General features: G+C 38.5%; 1 protein-coding gene across 1 annotated transcript in view; it reads right to left on the reverse strand.

Annotated features, from left to right (window-relative positions):
• Positions 1–253: 253 nt before the first annotated feature.
• The window catches only part of LOC132824716 (IQ motif and SEC7 domain-containing protein 3-like), a 142,085-nt gene continuing 116,305 nt past the window's right edge, over positions 254–26,033 (reverse strand). Inside the window, exons 12-13 of the mRNA XM_060839388.1 lie at positions 13,995–14,023; positions 254–688 (exon numbers count right to left, since the gene is read on the reverse strand). Coding sequence (XP_060695371.1) covers positions 254–688; positions 13,995–14,023 — 464 coding nt within the window. The remainder of the gene's footprint in view (positions 689–13,994; positions 14,024–26,033) is intronic.

Genomic DNA, 26,033 nt, shown 5'->3' on the forward strand with positions numbered 1-26,033 from the left:
ACAAACTTTGGGCATTAAGAATTGATGTTAGAGTAGAGATAACCTGGTGTAGAGAACATTAAAAAATAAAACATTATTTACATAATATTTACAATGTGACAGCCCACCAGATATCTGCGTTGTTAGCTGCCACTGAATGATGCAGTCATAGGGAAAGGGCAGATGGAGATTTCATTGGAGAATTATGTAGATATGAGCCTTTGAAACAGAAACAGACTTAATCTGGCTTTATCATTGCTTTATGTAAGGCTGACTACACTAAGCTTCGTGATCCACTGGAATATCTGCGCCTGCGTACAAAAGGGTTAGGAGGGCAATACTGGTGCGGGTGGTTGTAGGGTGGGGGTGGAGGTGGAAGAGGTGGCTGATGAATGTTTTTTACAGGTGTTCCTTGAAGCCCATCTTCCTTTAATTTGCGAGGCGTGGAGCTAGTGGAGTTGTTGTCTGTTCCCACTTGGTGAATAGGTGTCTCATTCTGAGCGGTATCGGATTTGTCTGGTTTCACAGGGACTACTATGACATTCACAATCTGTTGGCATTGGAGTAGCGTTTCAGGGAGATGATCCATGGCTCCTGATACAGCTGAGTTTTCTTGCTTGAAGTTAAGAAGGGTGCTTTGCTGGACTGCGCACTCTTGGTTCCCCTCTGAGCTGTGCTGATAGGCTTGAAGCCTATTGTGAATTGATACCTAGGTTAGAAACAATCAACACATTGTACATTAATATATAAATAATATATATTCAGTGAGCAAGCTGTTCCTGCTGTTTGTGACTAATGATCAGAAGACAAAGGGCATTGATTAGCTCAAGAGATTTTATCATACTGTGCTTTGTTTCAGAAGAGATGATCTGACTTTCATGAATTCACATGAACAAATTTTGTGTTAGAATATAAACCTTTATAATTTTGGGATTATTTTCAAAGCACTTGGAGTGAAATCTCTTCATTGTGTGCAGTGCTGTGTCCTTTATTCCCAAAATTGCACTCAGTTTTAAAGTCTCTCCTAAATTTCCACCTCACTTGCATATCCCTGATTGAAAATCTGCCAAAGCCCAACTGCAACTAGTAGTATTTCAAAATGCAGTTTCTTTAAGAATATAATTGCTATTATTATTTACTTGGCAAAATTTGATTAATACAGTGAAAATACGTTTACCGCAAAAGCAACATTTTATTCACAATTGCAATCACAACTGAGTAACTCAATTTTGAATGACTGAAAATGACTTTAAACAAGTCACCAGCAGTAGCTTCCTCTTTAATGATGTTGACTGAAATGAGGCAGTAGGGTTTTCCCAGCAAAGTTCATGACAAATGGTCTTATTTGCAACCAGCAGGCCCGCTGAAAATCTCAACCTGTATCTCTTACATTCTGAGAGTGAAAAGTCAGTATATAGTTGGTGTCTTAGTAATGATGTGCAATTGCCACATTTACAGCAACAAATTATAAAATTGCTATTTGCAAGCGTGAAACTTCTGCACTCTCCAATTTATTCGAAATGGTCACTGTAATCATGGAGTTTAAAGGGATAGAGATAAGTTCACCATTTGGAACCTACAAATGTTGAATATAAAGCACAGAAATGAATATTCATACAGGAGAAGCTGGTGCTGTCATTTTATACTGGTATAAATCAGGTCTCACTGAGTCTCCTTTAGCTTTAGTGTTCATCTCTAGTCATAATCAGGAGCAGCACTGTAATTTATGACACTTAAATTGTTCTTCATAACTGCTCAACATAGTCAATCACATCAGTTAGTGTATTGGAGACTTCTAAACCTCTATTGGAAGATCTGCTCAGATAGCAGAACTAGTCACAATTTTGTTACACTACAACAACTGGCTTGCAGTTTTAGTCAAATAAGGGCAGTGTTAATAGTGCTCAGGTAGATACATGATTTTAAGTCAAATTTGAGAAATTGATGTTGGATAAATATTTTTCCACTGTTAGCATCCCAAGAATGGAAGTCACTGTCAGTCTCTCCATTCAAACACGTTGATTAATAAAATGTTGCTGTATTTATTTATTGTTATGAACTAAATATGTTATAAAAACTTAGAAAGCTGCCCTTTGGTTACATCAGCCAAAAATATTTGCTTCCATGTATATGCTGACAACAGCCAGATCTACCTCATCGCCAACTTTACTGCTCCACTTTTGCTAAAGTATGTATTGCTTATCTTATATCCAGTATTGATGAGCAGGATTTTCCTCCAATTATAAATGGCAAAATTGAGTGACTGTCTTTGGTCTCTGTTCCAAACAATGTTCCTAAAGTGAACCATTTGTCTCCATTGCATCAGTCTAGGATTAAACTCATCTGTTCAGAAACTTGGTGCTTTGACTTTGAGATGGGCTTCCAAACACATATGTATTTGCTTAACATTGACCAAGTTTGCCCTTACTTCAGCTCATATGCTTTTGAAATCAGCAAAAATGCCTTCATTACCTCTTGACTTGAGCCTTTTGCACACTATGCATTGCTCTTCCACATTCTACACACCATAAACTTAAAGTCAAATTGCTGCTGTTTGTGATTAACTTATGACAAGACCTGTTTACCTCCCAAGCCTGTGATCGCTGACCCATATTGATTTTAAAATTCTCATCCTCACTTCCAAATCTCTCCAAGGCCTTACCCTTCCAAATCTCTATAATCTTCTCCATTCCCACCGTCACCTTCCAAAATAACTGTGTTCATTGAATTCTGAGCTGTTGAACATTGTTAATGTTAACCATCCACCTCTAGTAGCAGCGCTGTCAGTTGCCTAGGACCTAAATTCTGGAATTCATTTAAAACTTATCTCTTGATCAAGTTTTTGGACTCTGGATTTTGTTTTATAATATTCCTGAGAAATGCTTTAGAATGTTTGATTATGTCAAAAGTAATTGTCATTGTTCTTATGCCTATAAGTTAATTCAAGTCAATTCAAGTCTACATTTGGAATAATAAAGAAAAAACTAGGAGCAGGCCATTTGGCCTCTCAAGTCATCTCAGCCATATTTCCAGAACATGTTAATCTTCTATTTCAACACCATCTCCATTTCACTCCCACTCCCATATTTCCTGGTATCTTTAAGAACAAGTTAAGTGTTAATTACAGTCAATCAACTGCACTCACACCAAACATGAATTACTAGAAATGTGAAGGCTCACTCTTTCAGGTCTTCAGTGTTGGACTTTTAAAAAAGAACCCAATCTTTATTTTTGTTCTTTTGGTTAATTTTCATATTTTTAGTTCTGTGATAGATCTGACATCAAATTAACAATTCCTGACTCAGACTCTTGTATCTGATTGATTAAGAGAAATAGATCTTGGATGCCCTATTGAGTATCTCCAGATCTGTATCTGTGTACAGATGTATCTGTAGGGCAAACTTTCATGGATATTAATGGACAAGGTCTAACTAATTTTGGGCTCCATTCATTAACCCACCACAACAATGTGTGGCCAATTGTGATCTTTTATTTTCTTTTGTAAGATAAGCCTCGACTTGATTCAAAAGAGTAATGCTTTACCAGTCAGAATCACAGAACTGTTAATCTCACTTCACTTAAGAAAAGATTTAAACTTATGAAAAATTATGCAGAATGTTTGGGAGAACGGGTAAAGTGGACTCTCTCAATTTCTCATCTTATTTCAGCAAAATCTTAGAAAACTGACGTAAACTATAATTTATGCCGTCACTCTGGGATTTCTAGCAAGAAATTGAGAAAATCTCTATTGAAACTGTACCTGATAGCATCTACTATTGAGCAATATTTCCAATGCTCCAATGCTAGAACTCAAGGATCTTTTTCCCTCCAAATGTTTAGTATAATGACTCAGAAACACTGCAAGATATAAGAAGGATGGCTACAAACATAAGCATAAGCATAAGGAACTGTGCTCAAAAGCGGGACAGATCGGACAATCAGAATTCCACTTTTGGCAATTTTCCTAAGTGTGCAGCTTGAGGATAGGATAATGCAAAATTAGCCCATTGCAACATTATTTCGACATAATAACTTTGTGATGAAAACTTCTAAGATCTCTTAAAAAGTTCCTCTTGCTCTAAACCAAAAATACTAGAAAATATTTGACACAATTTATGCCATTCTGATCATTGTGTGGTGGGAAAAATATTGTTATGTTTAGAAGAGTGAAAGGACAGATCAATGACAACACCTCAATATTAACACAAGCCAGGAATTGGGTGTAGGATGCAAAGAGGCCTGAACACAGCTGTGTAATGCCCAAGACTTTTCCTGGTCTGGGGCTTATCTGAGCAGCTAGCTGAGAGGTGGCAGCTGATTGATGGAGAGTAGGAGAAGGCTGCCTAGCACTCAATAAGTGTTGACGATTAGCATCACAATCAGAGTGTAGTAAAACTGGGAAGGCCAAATTTTCTTTATAGATCCTGGAAAAATTCAAAACCTCTTGTTTCTCCTGACCACACAACGTAAGTAAAAAGACTTAGCTATTTTAGCCTCTTCCAGCTTGTCTGTTCTTCCCAATCAGACATAGGGAGGACAGCACATATGTGGTCAACAGTTGGACATTGGAGATGAGTATGAAGATTCATACATCAGTGACATGGAGTCAGGCATCATGAAGGAGTTGTACTTCAGAAGAGGAGGCATACATGGAGGGATAGAAACATTAAGAGAGTATGTGGGAATCAGGTGAGAGTTGGAGAGGTGGGAGGGCAGATTTTGGCGGAGGGAATAAATAGCGAGATAATGGAGCGGGGGTTGAATTGCAAGTTGAAAGAAGTCAAATATTGATGGACGGCTGCACATGGAGCAAGAAGCAGACTGCATCCCACTAAGTAAGTGTGTGATAATGCATGGGCGGCCTGATCACAGGGTCGGATGTGGATTAGCTTGAAGGGCTGGTGGGAAGCACACATGCTCTTCCTGACCCACAGCAGGGCTGGAAACACACTTACCAGCTCTCACTTTGCTTCAGCTGCCAGGTTTCCTGAGGTATGGGAAATCCAAACAGCCAGTGTTAAATCTAGAACAAAACTAAAATCTTGGATGCATAACCTTATGAAAATGTTTTGATGATTGGCCAGCTTCAGAGAACAGGTTGGTCATCTGTCCATTAATTTGCCTCCATTAAAGAGAAATTGGCATAGTGGAGGTAGGCAGAGTCAGGTTCCCATTTTATTTTTAACCCAGTTAAAATGTATGAAACCATTTCAACAGAAATGGTGCATGTTTGTCACTGTCAAATTGCAATGTGAATATTTTACTTCTGTCAGATAAGTGCATTTGTGGCCATGCATACAGGAAGTGCTTTCTCTGCTTCCAGCAGGAAATCAATAGCATCAGTACTAGACCTCAAATTGCCAATATAATCATGTGATCATTTTAATGAAGAATTTATAGGCATCACTATTTTTTGCTAAATTTTATTAATATTTGCTTCATTTCACTTCCATCAATTGATGACAAGCTCGGCAATGATAATATAGATTATTTCAAATAAAAAAAGGAATATCACAATGGCACAGCGGTTAGCACGGCTGCCTCACAGCACCAGCATCCCAGGTTCAATTCCAGCCTTAGGTGACAATCTGTGTGGAGTTAGCACATTCTCCTCGTGTCTGTGTGGGTTTCCTCCAGATGCTCTGCTTTCCTGCCACAGTCACAAAGATGTGCAGGTCAGGTGAATTGGCCATGTTAAATTGCCCATAGTGTTAGGTGCATTAGTCAGAGGGAAATGGGTCTGGGTGGATTGGTGGAAGATTCTCTTCAGAGGATTGGTGTGGACTGGTTGGGCCAAAGGGCCTGTTTCCACACTGTATGTAATCAGCAACATCATTCACAGAGCTTTATTTTATCAGAAAACTGAAATGAAGCTTTTAGAATTTGAGATGTTTGTGAGGCTACCAATGGTATGAAAATGTTGTATTTCAAATATTTTATTTTATATTTATTATCGGTATTTGCTTTGATAATCAATTTGGATAGATCTCTTGTTACTTTGATCCACTTTAGATACAGTCCTAAGGTTTCATTTATTGGGTGGAATCCAATCATCTCTCCATGGCCAGTCACTCTGCACCATGTTGTAGAGAATTGATTCAATCACATGTACAAAGTTTCATGTTTAAAGATGTAAAGTTAACAGCGATCACCATTTGACAAGAATTTGAAATGATCACCTGTCAATTCATTTTTTAAATGTCAATGAATAATGACTTACTTTATCTTTTGATCTGTATATCTTTTACATTGTTAATCTTGCTGAGATCATCAGGGGACTATTTTGGAAGAGATACAATATCAAACACTACAAGAGAGTTTGACTATCACAAACGCGATGGGTCCAGATTTTTCAATAGTCAGATAATCATTTTTAAAGGCGAATGGGAGCTGTTCATGAAGGCTTTGAGGAATCCCCAGTGTAGCACACTGCAAAGAAATTGTCCACAAAATTGAAGGCAATTCTGAAACAGTGGACCCTCCAAACTTTCTCCTTTTAAATCAGAGAATCAAAGGTTACACTCCAATTAAGTAAATAATTACTCAGGAAAGGTAAACTATTTTTTACCTTTTTACCTATTAAATACTCAGTCTAACTACTGGGAAGCTATTAAACTGACACCCAACTTTCTTCACACACCCTCAAGTACACCTTTCCCACGATTCCCCCAGACCCTCACCCTAACTTGACATCCCACGGCCCCAATCTCTCACTCCCATACCCCATTACATGACCCCACCCTCCCCCACTCAATCCCTCCTTCCCCTACTAAGGGATAGCTCCTTCAGCATCCAAAAGCTGGCCCCTGCTGGCAAACCCACCCTTCTTCACCTGCATACAACTCAACGTCCCAACTCTGCTGGTACCCAATACCTGCCTGAGACCTTCACTCCACCACCCTCCGCCAACCTGGCACTATATGTCCTATACATCTGGTACTCTAACCTCCCCCATTTTGCAGGAACTGTTGAAGTGGCTGACTGTATTATTTCAGAATATGATGACTGACTGCTTTGAAACAGGAAGATGGTTTGCCTGCTCCTGATTTCATAACATACCGGATCTGCCTGAATAAGATACAGCTCCACATTCTAAAGGAATGTCAATTGGAATCTCCTCAGAAATGAGGAGCTCTTTCATTTAAAGAAAAGGGAGCAGAGCGACAATTTTCACGTGATTGTCACTTCCCAGAAAACCTGGCACAATGGAAATGGTGTCTGCTGAAGCATTTGAACTGTATTTATATTTCTGTTGATAATTGAACATGATCCCTTCACAACATTCTGGCTGGTTCAATTTTCTCCAAAAGACCTCCTTCTTCCAAACAATTTAGTAGTATTTATTGTTGCAGCTAAAATGGTCATATAAGAACATATTACAAACTTTTGTAATCATTTTTCAGAAATAATGAATAATAAGAGGGAACCCAATGGTACTACTGACTTTGTTCTGCAAGAGTAGAAATATTTTGAAAAAGTTAAACTACAAAATTATTCCAAATTAAATATTGAATTCAAAGCAACAAATGGATGCCAGTGTAACGTAGACTTAAAACAGTATTGAGGAAGTTCTTTATACAAGGACTGATCAATGCTTTGAACAGACTGGGACATATAGCAAAATCAAAATTCTGAAACCTTTAATAGTAGGATACAAAGTTGGGGGCAGGGAGATTCACATGTTTCCTGAACAGATTCACCTGGGTAAGTTAATTGGTCATCCTCATCTGCATTCATTTTGTGCTCACAGAATGTTTATCTAATGCATATTTTATTAATCTCTAATGGATTTGCATTACCTGTCTAGGAATTTGCATGGCATTTTCAGACAGTTCCTGTAAGTCAGGGCTCCTCTGTATCTGATTCAAACACTGGCCAAATCATCTCTGCAGATGACGTCACAGAATTCTACAAGTACGTTTGTCTTTTGAGTGGCCAACATCAATACTGAAATAATTGCACACTTTTCTTTTTAAGACAGTACTGAAGTGCACAAAAAAGTGAGAAAAGATTCCATTCAAATAATTCTTGGCAGATTTCATTTTTGTTCCAGTGACCACAGAAATAATGTGCAAACCTTCATGTACTAACTCGTCAAATTAATGTTGAAATGGCAAAATTTCCTACCCCAGTGTTCTATGGATCAATTATTGAGTTTATTTAGAATTTAGATCAATAGGTATTTAGACGCCAAGGAATGAAGGGAAACTGGAATAAGTCGAAAATAATGTTGTAGTTGAAGATCAGCCATCTACTGACAGAATGGAGAATTGGACTCGAGGAGTCTTTGATCTACTCCTGCTCTTAGGTTTAATGTTCTAAGAGGAACAATAGCACTAGCCTTACTAATGGTATGTCTGAAATGAACTGGATCAAGGTATACAAAAGAAAAAAAGTATTGATACAATCCACAAGTCAAGTCCATATTGCAAGTATTTTTACCATTCATCTGTACAGGTAATCACAGACTTAAATATGCCCTGCTTTCCCTAAACAAACTCTTTCTCTGTAAGGATTGTGAACCATTAGGCTAACAAAATGCTAAATATTTGACTCAGCATAAAATTCAGCAGGATACAGCAGCTTTAAAAAATATTTATAATTTCTTACTCATCAGATCCAGTTTGAAAATTTGAGGCACTCATTACACTTGACACTATTTCCAAACTGGACAATGAAGGGGAGTGCTGCACTATTGTTTTGAATTCAGGATAAGAATGCTTCCATGAGGAGAAACATAGCAGTAGTGAGGAGGAGAGAAAGAAAGCGACTGAGAGAGAGAATCTTAAAATGGGGTTTATAAATACTGGAGTAGTGGGGAAAGAAATTAAGACCAGAAATAGATTATTGTGTTTCTAAAAACTGCATGTTAATCAAATAACTGTGTTTCAGCAAAGAAAATCACAATATAGTTGAGATCATTGACAAAGAAAGGTCAGTCAAGAGGGAAAGGAGACCATTAATCAATAAAAAAAAGAGCAAGATAGAGTCTGGAGAACATTGGGAAAGACACAAATAAACCAGCAGAGAGTTGTCACGAATTATCAAGGAGAAAGTAGACTGAGTAAGAAAAGAAAACAACCAAAGACAGAGAATTTAACTAACAGGTCGATATTAGGTACAGTTGAGTGACCAAATGATAGAAAGGAAATGATCAAATTGAGCTAAGAGAAACAAAAACCAGAAAAATACTGACTTGAAGATTATGAATATAAAAGGGCTAAAGAATGTTGAGCAATAAAAATATGGAAACAAGGCAACTAATTGTGATAAGACAGTAAGAGGGCATGCACGATATAGGGACAAATTAAATGGTTGACAGATTTGTGAAAATTATAATTAAGGAGGAAAAGAAATACAATATGACAAATGGTAAGATTGAGGATGAGAATAATATTGTATTCAAGCAAATTATAAAAGAATGATGAGGTAGAAGGTATTTGAATATCATTGACAGGATGATAGAATAAAGTTAACCTGTGATTGGACAGCATTGCGAAGGAATTAAAGAATGGTAATGAGAGGGCAAAAAAAAGTGAAGATCTTAGTGCAGGTGTAGCAAAACTTGAGGTTAATTATAAACAAAGAGTTTCTTTTAATTCTTTCATAGGATGTGTGCATTACCATCTAGGTCAGCATTCCATCACTAATTACTGCAGTTGCTGCAGTCCATGGGCTGTGGGGACATCCACAATACTATAAGGAAGGCAATTATAGGATTTTGACCCAGTGATAATAAAGGAATGGAGATATAGCTCCAAGTTGGGATGCTGTGTGATTGAGAGTGAAAGTTGCAAATGGTGATGTTCCCGTATATCAGTTGCCCTTATTCTTATCCTAAATGGTAAAGGTCACAAGTTTGGAAGGTGCTGTTGAAGAGGCCTTGGTGTATTAGTACAGTGCATCCTGTAGATCGTACAAACTGCTGTGACTCTGTGTTTGTGGTGATGAAAAGTGAATATTTCAGATAGTGAATGTGGTGCTAATCAAACAGGATGCTTGGGCTTGGTTGTCTTCAAGCTTCTTAAATGTTGCTGGAGCTACACTCATTTAGGTAAGGGTCATGTACTTCATCACATGCCTGACTTGTGCCTTGTTGATAGTGGATGGGCTTTGGCAGTTAGAAGGTGAGTTATTTAGCAAAGACATTCAAGCTTCTGAGCTGCTCTTGTGTACTTGGATAATCATATTCAATTTCTGGTCAATGGAAGCCCCCAGAAGGTTGATGGTGGGGAACTTGGCAACTGGTATTGCCATTGAACATCAAGGGAGTGGGTATTTGACATAGCCCCAGATGATAAGAAGGATTTTGCAGAATTGCAGTGATTGTTTTCTGTGCCTAGCTCAATGCTAGGTGATCCATTTGATTTCATTCCCCACTGACTTTTCTGCAGTGATTCAATACAATTCAGTAGCATGCCAGGCCATTTAAGAGCCTGGAGATACATGTAGGCCCAACCTAGTAAGGATGGCAGATTTCCTTCCCGAAAGTACAATAGTGAACCAGATGGGAGCTTTAAAAACAGATTAGATTTTAAATTCAGATTTGTTACTTGATTTTAGATTTCAACAGCTGTCATTTGAACCCATATCCCCGGAACATTAGCCTAGGTCTCTAGATCGGTAGACCAGTGAGATTAACACTACACCAATACTTCCCTATAGAAAAACAAAGGCTGATGGAATGATTTAGAAATATAAAATGAAGAAGACAGCAAGACAATTAAGCTAATTCCCAACCTATTCCCCAACATCATGTATTAATATCCATTCTTATAACTCAAGTGCAGTCTGACATTTTCTGTCTCTCAGCCTACTCCTTTGTTCCACACACACTGTCTTCAGCATATACCACTATTTCCTAGCTACTATTATTTCTGAAAAGTGTCACCAGACCCGAAACTTTAACTCTGCTTTCTTTCCACAGTGAGTTTCTCCTACAATTTATTTTTTACAGTCTGATTGGTTCTGTTGCTTTTCTCTTGACTAGTTTGCATCGGTGATTATTTCAAACACTGTGCACTCATAAATAAACATCACCAGTATTCATTTTATTTTTAATTTCATTTTAATCACTGGTAAAATTACATATTCTGTTCGCTGGTAAAATTACATATTCTGTTTTCTAGCTTAGTTTAAAGTAGAAAAAGGAACAAAATACTTGAGAAGAATAAAGTGATTGGGTACTGCTGTCAAAGATATAACAAGCTAACGAAGGTTATAAACATTATAAAGACAGAAAATGCTCAGAAATGGGATGGTTTCACTAAAGACACATTTTAGATGGTACACAAAATGATTTGTGATTGAGAGAGGAGACCTTTAATGAAATTTCTCAAAGAGTGAAGCAAGTTCAAGAAGAGATTAATAACTTTGAAAAGGGAACAAACAGGTTATGAGGAAGAAACAACATTAAGGTGAAAAAATGAAATTGAGGGAAAATATTGATCATAGACAGCAAGACTAAGCTGAGAGAGAAACACATGTAGAGTTCATAGACTCTTGAGTATGGGAGAAATAATTTGGGGTGAAAATAAAGGACAAATCACAGAAAAAGTAGAAGACAGAGGGTGGTGGTGGAGGGTTGTTTTTCAGACTGGAGGCCTGTGACCAGTGGAGTGCCACAAGGATAGGTGCTGAGTCCACTATTTTTCATCATTTATATAAATGATTTGGATGTGACCATAAGAGGTATAGTTAGTAAGATCGCAGATGACACCAAAATTGGAGATGTAGTGGACAGCAAAGAGGGTTACCTCAGATTAGAACAGGATCTTGACCAGATGGTCCTGTGGGCTGAGAAATGGCAGATGGCGTTCAATTTAAATAAATGTGAGGTGCTGCATTTTAGGAAAGCAACTCTTAGCAGGAATTATACACTTAATGGTAAGGACCTAGGGAGTGTTGCTGAACTAAGAGATCTTGGAGTCCAAGTTCATAGTTCCTTGAAAGTGGAGCCGCAGGTAGATAGGATAGTGAAGAAGGTGTTTGGTATGCTTTCCTTTGTTGGTTAGAGTATTGAGTACAGGAGTTGGGAGGTCATGTTGTGGCTATACAGAACATTGGTTAGGCCACTGTTGGAATATTGCATGCAATTCTGGTCTCCTTCCTATCAGAAAGATGTTGTGAAACTTGAAAGTGTTCAGAAAAGATTTACAAGGATGTTGCCAGGGTTGGAGGATTTGAGTTATAGGGAGAGGTTGAATAGGCTAGGGCTGTTTTCCCTGGAACATTGGAGGCTGAGGGGTCACCTTATAGATGTTTACAAAATGATGAGGGCCAATGGATAGTCTTTTCTACAAGATGGGGGAGTCCAGAACTAGAGGGCATAGGTTTGGGGTGAGACTGGAAAGATATAAAAGAGACCTAAGGGACAAGTTTTTCACTCAGAGGGTGGTACATGTATGGAATGAGCTGCCGGAGGAAGTGATGGAGGCCGGTACAATTGCAACATTTAAAAGACACCTGGACAGGTTTATGAATAGGAAGGGTTTGGAGGGATATGGGCCAGATGCTGGCAAATTGGGATGGGATATCTGGTCGGCATTGATGAGTTGAACCAAAGAGTTTGTTTCCATGCTGTACATCTGTATGACGCTATAACTCTATGAGATTAGCAAGGACCAAATCAAAATGAGTGATATTCAGAGTATAATGGCAACAGGCAACAAAATTGAGGGAGATAAACATGTCCAAGAGACAAGCAGAAGGCAGAAGTATAGGTAAGGCCACTAGATATTAGAGGGGAAATTAAACTAACATTCCAGACCTTTTGGGTTTTTTATTTGAGAAAAGCAGTGAAACTGAGAATACAGTATTTTTATTGGGGAGAAGGACAGATGGGTGAGATGCAAATCATTCAGGAGAAAGCAAGCCATGTACTTACAGGGATAGAGAGTATTAAGAAACAAAACTATATTGTAGAAAAGATGTCCATTTCAAAGAATAGTAATGAAACACAAAGAAAGCATTGAGGAAGTAAATAATATACATTTGGATAGAGCAGGAAAGTGCTGTGTAAGAGATCAGTAAACTAGGAGGGAACAAAATTATTGAAAAGGACAAACTGGGAGAGAATGCAATTTCAAGAAAATTAAACTTGGTTAAATAAAATGCACAGGGAAAAACTGAATCAATCTGGAACAGTTATAAGCTGAGGTAAAGAATCTGAGCAAATAATAAAAGAATGACTTTGTGTGGAGACAAACTAGGAAAGATTTGTTTTAAAGTTTATTCATAGGATGCGAGCATCATTGGCAAGGACACCATTTACTGGTCATCTCTATTTGGCCTTGCCTTCTTGAACTGCTGCAGTCTAGATATTGCAGACCCAACCACAGTGCTGTTTCTGACTTTGCGAAAGAATACAAATTGAAGGAAGGCATAAAAGGATAAGGAAAAATATAAAAAACATTGAGAAAATGTGTTGGGAGGAGATAAACTTAGAGAGGAGGGAGATAAAGAGAAAGCTGTGAAGGAGATTGGCCACCTTGGGGGATGATGACAATGTGTTGGGAAGAAAAATAAATTGAATCACAGCTTGGAAACTGAAAGGTTCATTTATCAATATTTTGAGATGACAGAAAGAGAATGAGAAATTGTCTCAGAAGAAAACCATGGTCAGAAAGAACTGCAACATAATGGAGGTACTGAACTCAAAAAAAAGTAGGGAAAAAGGCAAGAAGTTGAGAAAAGGAAACACCAATCTCCAAAAGAATTTGAACTTCAGTGTTTTTTTTCAGTCAGACCATCTCTCCTGATTGTTTATCAGCTCTCATTGTTCAAAAATATTAGTAGAAAATAAATGAACAAAGGATGCCAATATCACTGCAAATTATTTGTTAGATGCTGACACTCCTTGCTTTTATGATCTCAGATTGTCAAACTGTACAAACCATATCCAGGTATGTGTCAATGGAGTTAAAGGGCAATGCCAGGTCTGGGTAGTTTATATTAAACTTTAGGCAACTATGAAGCAAAAAACACAGGCCTGTTCCAAAGTAGGAGCGTCTTACCTCCACAGTGTTGTTTGTGGTCTTGTTTTCTCCAGACTCTTTTTTGCCTTTAAAACAAAGAATACATTTTTTGACATGAGTTGGGCTGTAGCTGTCTGTAGTGCTGAATTCTGGCTGAGCTGCGGTATTTCAGTCTTTGTCAATCTGTACCCCTAAATACAAAAGGTGTTGCCTTATGATTCTTCAATGGTTTTGAGGGGAAAAATCTGTAAACTCGCTTGAAGCTTTCATTCACGCTGTCCTGGCATTTCATTATTCAATTTCAGTGACATCATGAATAAGAATATTTGTTCACAGCCTGTATTCTACCTCATTATACGACTGGAACATTGCTTCATAATATCACATCACAGAAGTCCTACACAAAATATCTTGTCTCAGGTTACTTCTAAGTTTCAATTGGAAAGACTAAAGAATGATAACAAAGACTGAGTGATTGAGTAGTGTACATATAACACCGAAGCCCCCATCATTTTATTGAACGAACATGGCCATTTCAGAAACATAGCCGTGCCTGCAAAACATTAACAGTTCTTCTACGTCAAGCTGTGCATTTTAAACATGGAAATCCAGTCAACAGTATTGGAACCTAAAAGATGTACAGTTTCAAAGTTACAGGCACCCATTCTAGGTGTGGCATCTATTTTTAAAATGTTCAATTGGAAAAAACAAGAGAATTTCAGTGCTGAGTTGAGTGGCAAAATCATAAGCTGGTATGTCCAGTTTCAATTCAGGAGTCTGTGGACAGATTGGCAAAGTTGACAGCAACCCCATTATTCTGTCATATGTCTGAGTGATTAAATATATAGTGGAAGTGACCTGAATACCTAATATATCAGCCAATGAATACTGGAAAAAGAGCAGAACTAAGAATAGATGACAATGGGTCCAGTTTATAGTCAATGCTAGAACAAAAAATAACTATACATAATAATATTGACCTAACTGTCTATTATCCCTTTTGTGTCCTGTTTTTGGAATTTAAGTTGTACAACATCTAAATGATGAAGCAAATCACGAAGTGTCTAAGCAACTGTCATATTATAGATGAGAGAAACAAAGTGCAATAATTCAGGGCTAAGAAATACATTTGTACTGTAGCCATTGTTGTACTATAAGGAAATTTAGCAGCTAAGTTATGAACAGCAATGTGATAAATGGTGAGATAATCTGACAAAGTACCTAAAAGAGAGTGCTCCATGGAAGTGGGCAGTGCTCTCAGTTAAGCAAGTGATATCTGAATTGCCATGCCAGGCCAGCCAGCCAGACACTGCTAAGAGACGGAGGAGGTTCTGCAGGGCTGCTGTTGTAATTGGGAGGCTCCTTCACAAGCTGACTGAATAAGAGAGGTCACCCCAAAAGTCAAACCTACAATGAGGGAACCAGGATTACTATGTGGTTTCCCCACTTTGTGGAAGGCCCATTTGCTGCTGGTAAAATATCAGCAGTGGCAGGAAGAGGCCCTTAATTACTCACTTACATGGCTGAATTGGCCTCTGCTCGTTGACCTTCATGGTGTTGTGTTAAATGGCATGGCTTTTTTTAATTATTCACAGGATATGAGCATAACTGGCTAGGCCAGCAATTATTGTCCATCCCTAATTATCCGAGGGAAGTTAAGAAGTAACCACATTGCTGTGAGTCTGGACTTGCATGTGGTCCAGACCAGGTGATGATGACAGATTCTTTCCCTAAAGGACATTAGTGAACCAGGCATTTTTTTCCTGACTTTCGACAATAGATTCATCTACTCGTAATTCTAAATATTTATTGAATTCAAATTCCATCATTGGCTGTGGCAGGATGTGAACCCAGAACCTTACCTGCCTCCTTGGATTAACAGACCAGCATGAATACAACTAGGCTGTTGCTTCCCCCATTTACTTCATGAAGGTGAGAAGTACGGCAGGTCCAACTTACCACAACCACCCCCCACCCCCTACCCCCACCACCCATCTATTTTATATGCCCTCCCTCTGTGTCACCAAATCTGTCCCTAGGGTCAAACAGGTCATCATTACATCACATTCCTCGGTGTGGCACTGACATTTCTGCCTGGATTACATGCTCATATACCTGGAATGGAGTTTCTAATATGGCCTTCTGACTCAAACAGAAGTTAATAATGGGACAACAGTGCAAAGCTGGTAATTTTATCTTGACTAGTTCCTCTTCTTAAACCATGCTTAACTCATATGAAATTATAATGACTAGCATCGCAATTACAGTCTCTACATTAATTCTTATGCCTTTGAAGGTCGAAGATGTAAATGGGATGACTGTTCATGACGTTATTAGAATTTCTTTACTTTCAAAAATCATGGTCTCATTATTTAACTATGAATAGAATATATATGTATAGAAGTATTTATATTCATATCTTTTTATTGTTCAAGGGACAGGCAATACTGAATAGACGCCATATGGAATCAACAGAAAGTGTTCTCAAGCAAACTGTGGCAGGATCACAGCACAATGTCTGCAGAGACTTTATGGAATTAAAGTTTCTAACCTCAAATGCAATATCGAAGAAATTGCCATTTAACTTGAGACATTAAAAATACCTCACAATATATATACTGCCCTACAACAAGGATGTTTACAGGGCACAAAATTTTACCCTTTTCCCTACCAAACCAGTACAGCTCCTGGTGGCCTCCAACATTTCAATACTGGATAGCATCAGGGAAGAGTTAGGTATTCATTCTCTCTCTAGTAGAGATATATCACTTAGAAACTAAAGAATGGAAAATTAAACAGTACTACATGTCGAACAAAACCATAACAAGTGAACATAGTTTTGAAATGTGCACATTCAGCTCAGGACTCTTCAAAGTACCACAATCGGAAATGTGTGGAAAATTTAAAAAAAAGATAAAATGTAGGAAAACCACAACTATGTGTTTTCATTGTGAGTAAAGAGAAGAACTGAAGATTGGAGGTAAGATGAGAACAATTAATTAACAAGATGGAAATTTTTCTTTAAGAAATATCTGAAAAGTGAATTCTTCCTCGTCATTAACAGAGTAGGACAAAGTTGTAGTATGATGGAGGTTGCTTTTGTTTTTAATTCATTCATGGGATATTGCCATTTTGGTGGCCAGCATTTATTGCCCATTTGTAATTGCCCAAAGGACAGTTAAAAGTTAACTACATTGCTGTGGGTCTGCAATCATGCAGAGGTCAGACCAGGTTAGGACGGCAGATTCCCTTCCCTAATAAACATCAGTGAACCCGAGGGGTTTTTATGACAATGGACAGTGGTCACATGGTTGCGAATAGACTAGCCTCTTGTTTCCTCCTCCCCCACTTCCAGATTTTTGTTGAATTCAAATTGCACCATTGCCATATTGGGATTTGAACCCATCGTCCCAAAACATTACCCTGTGCTTCGGGATTACTAGTCTAGGAATATTACAACTTCACCTCCACCTCTTCTCCAGCTCCTCCGTTGTCCTTGGAAATCACATGTATACGCAAGCAAAATACAGGGAGAAGGCAGAATAAAAAAAACAGTAATATGGAATCTTTGCTTTCTTTACTATGCTGAGGACAATGAACTTGGACCTTGTTTAATTTAGGATATCTACCTAGAAGATATAATCAGGTTATTTAACTATTCAGGACTCAAACTGTTGTACTAAAGTGGCTCCCATACGCATGCTCCATAACGAGAAAAACATCGAGAAAACAGTATAATTTCATGAGTGTAAAAATTCAATTCACTAACATGACTTAATAGTTTGGCTTAATGAACTCTGATCCCTCTGTTCCTCCTGACTGAATACTCAACAGTGCCTCATGCCAAACAAGCTAATTATGCCAATTAACTGTTCATGTGTGCATTGCTTTAGGTCTCCCATCTTCTATTCCTGCTTGTAAGAAGCATTTTACTTGAGTGCCATGTGGGTTCCTGTTACTATTGTCAATAAGCCCAAAGATGAGGATGACTATATTGATATATCATCAAGTACATCCTCCCCTTCTCTGTATGTATCAACAGTAAGAATGTTGCTATTTGAGTGAAGGAAATGTATTTGACTTTAGCTACTGAACAATTATACAGTCATAGAGATGTACAGCATGGAAACAGACCCTTCAGTCCAACTCGTCCGTGCCAACCAGATATCCCAACCCAATCTAGTTCCACCTGCCAGCACCTGGCCCATATCCCTCCAAACCCTTCTTATTCATATACCCATCCAAATACCTCTTAAATTTTGCAATTGTACCAGCCTCCATAACTTCCTCTGGCAGCTCATTCCATACCCGTACCACCCTCTGCGTGAAAAAGTTAGGTCTCTTTTATATCTTTTCCCTCTCACCCTAAACCTATGTCCTCTAGGTCTGGACTCCCCGACCCCAGGGAAAAGTTCATACGTTTTCTGTTGCTAAGAAAGAATATCACCATAATTGTTTCTTTTCAAAATCATTTACGGAGAACTAAAGTGAACTTTAGAATCTTGGAAACATCTTCCTGAAACATTTCTCTGGTAATACTATACAATCAGAGTATTGAGAAAGAGCTGGTAGCTTCCAATAAGCACAAAACATAATGCAGAGCAAAAATAATGCCAGAGTAATAGTGTAAGAGGTAGAGAATTATTGGTGAACTGAATAAGCAACTGTAAGATTCTGCAGGATTCAAATAGAACTACAAGGTTGTAATCCAGTTGGTAATGTTGGATATTGCTCAAGTGGTTTGTGTATATCATGAAAATTTCACAGTTTAGTTCTTATTTGAATTTGTTTTTTCTATGTATGATTGATTATTTTGCATGTTACAGGCTATATCAAAGTATTGTCACAAGGTTGAATTAATGAAACATATGCAAAAAGCAGTCTATTAATTCTCTAGCAGGCATTTATCAATTTTCTTAATGGAAAAAATAAAAGGAGGAGCTCGCATTTATGTAAGGAGAGGCTAGTGACAGACTTCAAAGAGAGACAGGCTTTGAAATAATCCGAAACATGACAGAGGAAATTTAATTCAGAGAAAGATGATATAATGCATGTTTGCAGGAAGCATGAGGAGAGGCAATGCAAAATAAAGGAGACAATTTTAATCAAGCACAGAAATAGAGAGTGCAAGAGGCATGAGCACAAAATATTGAAGATGGTGAAAGTGGTTAAATTGGCAAAAGAAATCCTTGGCTTGGCAGAATGTGGAATCAAGGAAAGTATTACGAGCAGTTGTAAAACTCTGCTTCTGGTTCAGCCTCACCTGCAGTATTTTGTATAGCCCTGAGCATTACACTTCAGGAAAGATGTGTAGGCTTTAGAGAAATTGCAGAAAATATTAATGATAAAGGAACCAAGAATCGATTGGAGAAGTTTGAATTGCTCTTCTTAAGAGAGGGTTGAAAAGAGATTTGTTAGAGATGTTCAAAATCATAAGAAGTTGAGACAGAACAGATAGAGAGAAATTGCTCACATTGGAAGAAAAGTTGAGAACCAGAGAACACTTATTTAAGATGATTAGCCAAAAATCTAAATGTGGAAAATGTATTTTACATAGTGAGTGCTAAGGATCTGGAATCCACTGCCTAAGACATGGTGGGAGCAGATTCAATCATGGTTTTCAATGTCATCATGAAACCACAAACAGAATTATTTTCCTCCCAAGAATAAAATAATAAAAGTGAAAATACATGAGTTGATGTTTCTGTTTTGCATTTGACCATTTAATTTCATGCATATCATTGCACAGATTTCAAACCATGTCACAAGTTACAACTTGTATCATTGCACCAGTTACCACTCTGTGCCTTCTGCCATGTTTGTCAAAATAAACTAAAGAATCTAAAGTTATAACCTATGCTCCAAGAACAGAACTTCACCCACCAGGAATACCATTGCAATTTCAGCATGCATTTTCCCAAAATTTCATTCCATTTAAAACAAAACATGAGAAAATGTCATGAGAGTTTGAGTTATTACCATGAATCAGTGTACTTTCACATTTCTTCTTTCTAGCATCTGAAAGGAACATAGGTCATAGCTAAGAATTTCCACTTTGATTTTGAGTAGGGTGAGGAAGCGTGGAATATGGATAGAGATGGATGCAGCGCAGACAGTTCCATGATTAAGGTGGAATATTAATTCAGACACAGCAGAACAACTTATGATTTGACTTCTGGACGTGTATAGAAATGGAACATTAAAATTGAGGACTATGTTCCATGCCATGGTAATAGTAAAATGACCATGTTCATTTTAATTACGGTCCAGTGAATGTAGAAAATTACAATCTGTTTTTTCTGATGAAAATAAGGATAGCATCTGGCTTGGGTTCTGACATCCACCATAATCAAATAAGGTCTTCGTGCTTAGTTACTGAGCTTGCACACAGGAATGACCTGAAGACAGATCTGGTTATTGCATTTCCATAAACATGTGATTGCATTAGAGAGGGTATAGAACTCACGAGGTAGCTGTATGATTAGAGAATTTTAGCTATGAAGATTGGCTAAGGTTGTTTTACTTGGTAAAAAGGATACTAAAGACAAGTTTGACTGAGGTGTAATATAATGTGGGGTCTAGACAGAATGAATAAGAAGGATCAATATTCCTGTATCAGGGAGGTTAAGACAAAATAGGAAAGGAAATATAAAAACTGGAAAGAAGATGGAAATAGATGAGTCCAGCAGACACTTTAGCTTTACTGGGGTGCCGGATTTACAAATGCATGACTTAGGAAAGCTCGTACTTATGAATGTGATCCCATACAGGGGTATAATTTTAAAGATCCAACATTGGAATGCTTCCTGTACTTATGAACAGCTCTTTCAATTGTCCTGCCTTGCATTCTGACTTGCATAAAAAGTGACTTGCGACTCCAGCACGGAACCTGTTCACAACCCAGGTACAGCCTGCATTTGGATATCGAAGTGGAAAACTCTAAAGAAAGCCTGCTTCCAAATACTTACTTACGTAGAATTTTGATAGCAACAAAACAGGTCATTCAGTCTGGCTGCTGTTTATGTTTAATATAAGCTTCCACCTAACTTATTTCATCTTGTCAATATATTATTTTATTCCTTAATTTCCCTCATGTACTTATTTAGCTTCCCATTTAATCCATCTGTGTTATTTACCCCAACCACGTCTTATGATTCATAATGGTTAGTTTTTTCATTACCCAAGGCAGTTAATACAGTAATGAGGTTGTGTTAGAAAAGCACAACAGACTAGTTATAGCCACAGTTAAAAATACTGGATACAGATCTGGTTACTGCATTACCATAAACATGGGATCGCACTAGAGAGGTTACAGAACTTATGAAGATGCTGTATGATTAGAAAATTGCAGCTATGAAAATAGGCTGAAGTTGTTTGTTTGGAACAAAGGAGGCTTAAAAAGTAGATTAACTGAGGTGTAACATTGAGGAGTCTAGACAGAGTGAATAAGGATCTATATTCCAGTATCAAAGGGGTCAATAATTGATGGAGGGGTAACTGATTTAATGCAATTGATAAGATTAAAGCATGCTTTTCACCAGGGTGTGGTGGTTTTGTGGAGCAGCAGTCTCACACTCTGGGCCAGAAGCTCTGGATTCATAAAATGTTTAAAAATAGGAGCTGAAATAGGCCATTCGGCCCAAAGGGCCTGCTCTGCTATTCATTATAATCACTACTGATCATCCACTTCAGTTATCTGTTCCTGCTTTTCCACTATATCCTGTGGCCCTTTAGCCTCAAGTGCTATATTCAAATCTTTCTTAAAATCATTGAACACTGCCTTTTAGCAAATCCCACTGACTCATTACTCTCTAGATATATTTAAGATACCTGGTTGGCATGGATGAGTTGGACCAAAAGGTCTGTTTCTGTGCTGGATGTCTATATGACACTATGACTCTGGATGAAGAAATTTCTCCTCATCTTAGTCCTAAATGGTTATCCCATTTCTGTAGACTGTGACCCTTGGTTCCAAACTCTACCACCATTGGGAATATTATTCTTGCATCTAGCCTGTCTAATCCTATCAGAACTTTATAGATTTCTATGAGCCCCCACTCCTTATTTTTCTGAACTCTAGCAAATATAATCCTAACCAATTCAACCTTTCATCATACATCAGTCCAGCCATTCCAGAAATCAGTCTGATAAATCTTCTCTGCACTCTCTCTATAGCCAGAACATGTTTCCATAGATAAGGAAACCAAAGCCGCACACAATATTCCAGGTATGGTCTCACCAAAGCCTTGTACAATTGCAGCAAGACAGCCCTATCCCTGTCCTCAAATTCCCTCACTATGAAGGTCAAAGTACCATTGCTTTCTTTAGTTCTTGCTTCATCAGCATGCTTACTTTATTGGTGTATGAGGATTGGTCGGTCTTGTTGCAGTTTATAGTTATTCAGATAATAATCTGCCTTCCTATTTTTGCTACCAAAGTAGATAATCCACATTTATCTACATTATACTGTATTTGTCATACATTTGCCCATTCACTCAGCTTCCAAATCACACTAATTTCCATTAGTTCTTCACTTTTACCACATCCTGTGTACCCCAACATTTCTCACATATTGTTTGTGTCCTCCTTTATGAAGACAGAACCAAAAGTATGTATTTAGTTGATCATCTATTTCTTTGTCCCATAATAAATTCCACTGTTTCTGACTATAAGGAACCTGCATTTGTCTACATCAATCTTTTTCTTTTCACATGCCGACAGAAACTTTTATAATCAGATTTTTTTGTTCCTTGTAAAGTTACTCATGCATTCTATTTTCCCTTCCTTAATCGATTCCTTTGTTGAATTTTAAATTGCTCCCAATCCTCAGGTCCGTATTGCTGGCCAATTTCTGTGTTTATTCCTATGTCTAATTTCCTATGATTTTGCCACCTTTTCCATTAGATTTTTGCACAAGGCAGGAGGGAGCAATTGCTGCAGTTCACCCATGCACTCTTTGAATGTTAGCCATTCCCTTTCCACCATCACTCATTTCAGCAACTTTCTCCAAGCTATCATAGCCAACTACCATCATCGTTTCATTGGTTTAGATTCAGAACTCTTGTCTCAGAATCAGCTACACCATTCTATATCTTGATGAGGATTTGCATAATATTACGGTGACTGACACCCAAATCTCACTCCAGAATTTAATGGCTAAGATAGATGCATTTCTAGTAAAATTAAGCAAATTGAGTATCAAATTATTAATCTTTACAAGAGAAGTGGATGTACCTACTAGAGAAGCTGCAAAACTTGACCTACGCTTGGGAAATAAGGCAGGGCAGGTGACTGAGGTGTCAGTGGGGGAGCACTTTGGGGCCAGCGACCATAATTCTATTCGTTTTACAATAGTGATGGAAAAGGATAGACCAGATCTAAATGTTGAAGATCTAAGTTGGAGAAAGGCTAATTTTGATGATATTAGGCGAGAACGTTCAAAAGCTGATTGGAGGCAGATGTTCACAGGTAAAGGGACGGCTGGAAAATGGGAAGTCTTCAAAAATGAGATAACAAGAATCCAGAGAAAGTATATTCCTGTCAGGGTGAAAGAGAAGGCTGGTAGGTACAGGGAATGCTGGATGACTAAAGAAATTGAGAGTTTGGTTAAGAAAAAGAAGGAAGCATATGTCAGGTATACACAGGATAGATCGAGTGAATCCTAAGAAGAGTATAAAGGAAGTAGGAGTATACTTAAGAGGGAAATCAGGAGGGCAAAAAGGGAACATGAGATAGCTTTGGCAAATAGAATTAAGGAGAATCCAAAGGGTTTTTACAAATATATTAAGGACAAAAGGGTAACTAGGGAGAGAATATGGCCCCTCAAAGATCAGCAAGGCGGCCTTCGTGTGGAGCCACAGAAAATGGGGGAGATACTAAATGAATATTTTGCATCAGTATTTACTGTAGAAAAGGATATGGAAGATTATAGACTGTAGGGAAATAGATGGTGACATCTTGCAAAATGTCCAGATTACAGAGGAGGAAGTGCTAGATGTCTTGCAACGGTTAAAGGTGGATACATCCCCAGGACCTGATCAGGTGTACCTGAGAATTCTGTGGGAAGCTAGAGAAGTGATTGCTGGGCCTTTTGTTGAGATATTTGTATCATCGATAGTCACAGGTGAGGTGCCGGAGGACTGGAGGTTGGCAAACATGGTGCCACTGTTTAAGAAGGGCGGTAAAGTCCAGCCAGGGAATTATAGACCAGTGAGCCTGACCTCAGTAGTGGGCAAGTTGTTGGAGGGAATCCTGAGGGACAGGATGTACATGTATTTGGAAAGGCAAGGACTGATTAGGGATAGTCAACATGGCTTTGTGCATGGGAAATGATGTCTCACAAATTTGATTGAGTTTTTTGAAGAAGTAACAAAGAGGATTGATAAGGGCAGAGCAGTAGATGTGATCTATATGGACTTCAGTAAGGCGTTCGACAAGGTTCTCCATGGGAGACTGATTAGCTAGGTTAGATCTCATGGAATACAGGGAGATCTAGCCATTTGGATACAGAACTGGCTCAAAGTTAGAAGACAGAGGGTGGTGGTGGACAGTTGTTTTTCAGACTGGAGGCCTGTGACCAGTGGAGTGCCACAAAGATCGGTGCTGGGTCCTCTATGTTTTGTCATTTACATAAATTATTTGGATGCGAGCAGAAGAGGTACAGTTAGTAAGTTTGCAGACGACACCAAAATTGGAGGTGTAGTGGACAGCAAAGAGGGTTATCTCAGATTACAACAGGATCTTGACCAGATGGGCCAATGAGCTGAGAAGTGGCAGATGGAGTTTAATTCAGATAAATATGAGGTGCTGCATTTTGGGAAAGCAAATCTTAGCAGGACTTATACACCTAATGGTAATGTCCTAGGGAGTGTTGCTGAACAAAGATACCTTGGAGTACAGGTTCATAGCTCCTTGAAAGTGGAGTCACAGGTAGATAGGATAGTGAAGAAGGCATTTGGCATGCTTTCCTTTGTTGGTCAGAGTATTGAGTACAGGAGTTGGGAGGTCATGCTGCAGCTGACATTGGTTAGGCAACTGTTGGAATATTGCGTGTAATTCTAGTCTCCTTCCTATTGGAAAGATGTTGTGATACTTGAAAGAGTTCAGAAACGATTTACAAGGATGTTGCCAGGGTTGGAGGATTTGAGCTATAGGGAGAGGTTGAACAAGCTGGGGCTGTTTTCCCTGGAGCGTCGGAGGCTCGGGGTGACCATGTAGAGGTCTACAAAATTATGAGGGGCATGGATAGGATAAATAGACAAAGTCTTTTCCCTGGGGTCGGGGAGTTCAGAACTAGAGGGCATAGGCTTTGGGTGAGAGGGGAAAGATATAAAAGAGACCGAAGGGGCAACTTTTCATGCAGAGGGTGGTACATGTATGGAATGAGCTGCCAGAGGAAGTGGTGGAGGTTGGTACAATTGCAACATTTAAGAGATATTGGATGGGTATATGAATAGGAAGGATTAGGAGGGATATGGGCCAGATACTGGCAGGTGTGACTAGATTGGGTTGAGATACCAGGTCGATATGGACAGGTTGGACCAAAGGGTCTGTTTCCATGTGTACATCTCTATGACTCTAAGTGCAGAATCCTGATCAGCCACGTAATGGAAAGGAACCTGGACTCTGCACCATCGCCAGTCATAAGTTGAGAGTATAACATGAATGTAGCCATAGCAACTTGGCCTCCTTGAGGGGTCAGTTTATGTATTAAGAAGACCAAAGCAATTGTCTTCCCAATAGTTCATGGGAGGAAATTGCTCTTCAGTCATTCTCTTCAGTTTCTGCTGCAAACTATGTTCCTTAACCAGCAACTCCAACATCAACTCTCTGCCTGGAAATTCAGGTGAAACAGATTGTTCACAACATTGACATCATTTCTGACTCAGAAATGAGCTTAAATACATTCAATCCTGTCATTCAGACCATTGGGTTGTGGGCACCTCCTCGGTTGGCTCTCCTTTCAAGACTGGGAAACTCTCTAGATGTTGTCTCCCCAACTGGTCTTACCACCATGGATCTTCACTCACCAGCACCCCTCCCAACCCATAGGCCTCCCAGTCCCTTTATTAGATATTA

Source organism: Hemiscyllium ocellatum, chromosome 19 (genome assembly GCF_020745735.1).
Source record: "Hemiscyllium ocellatum isolate sHemOce1 chromosome 19, sHemOce1.pat.X.cur, whole genome shotgun sequence".
NCBI lineage: Eukaryota > Metazoa > Chordata > Chondrichthyes > Orectolobiformes > Hemiscylliidae > Hemiscyllium > Hemiscyllium ocellatum.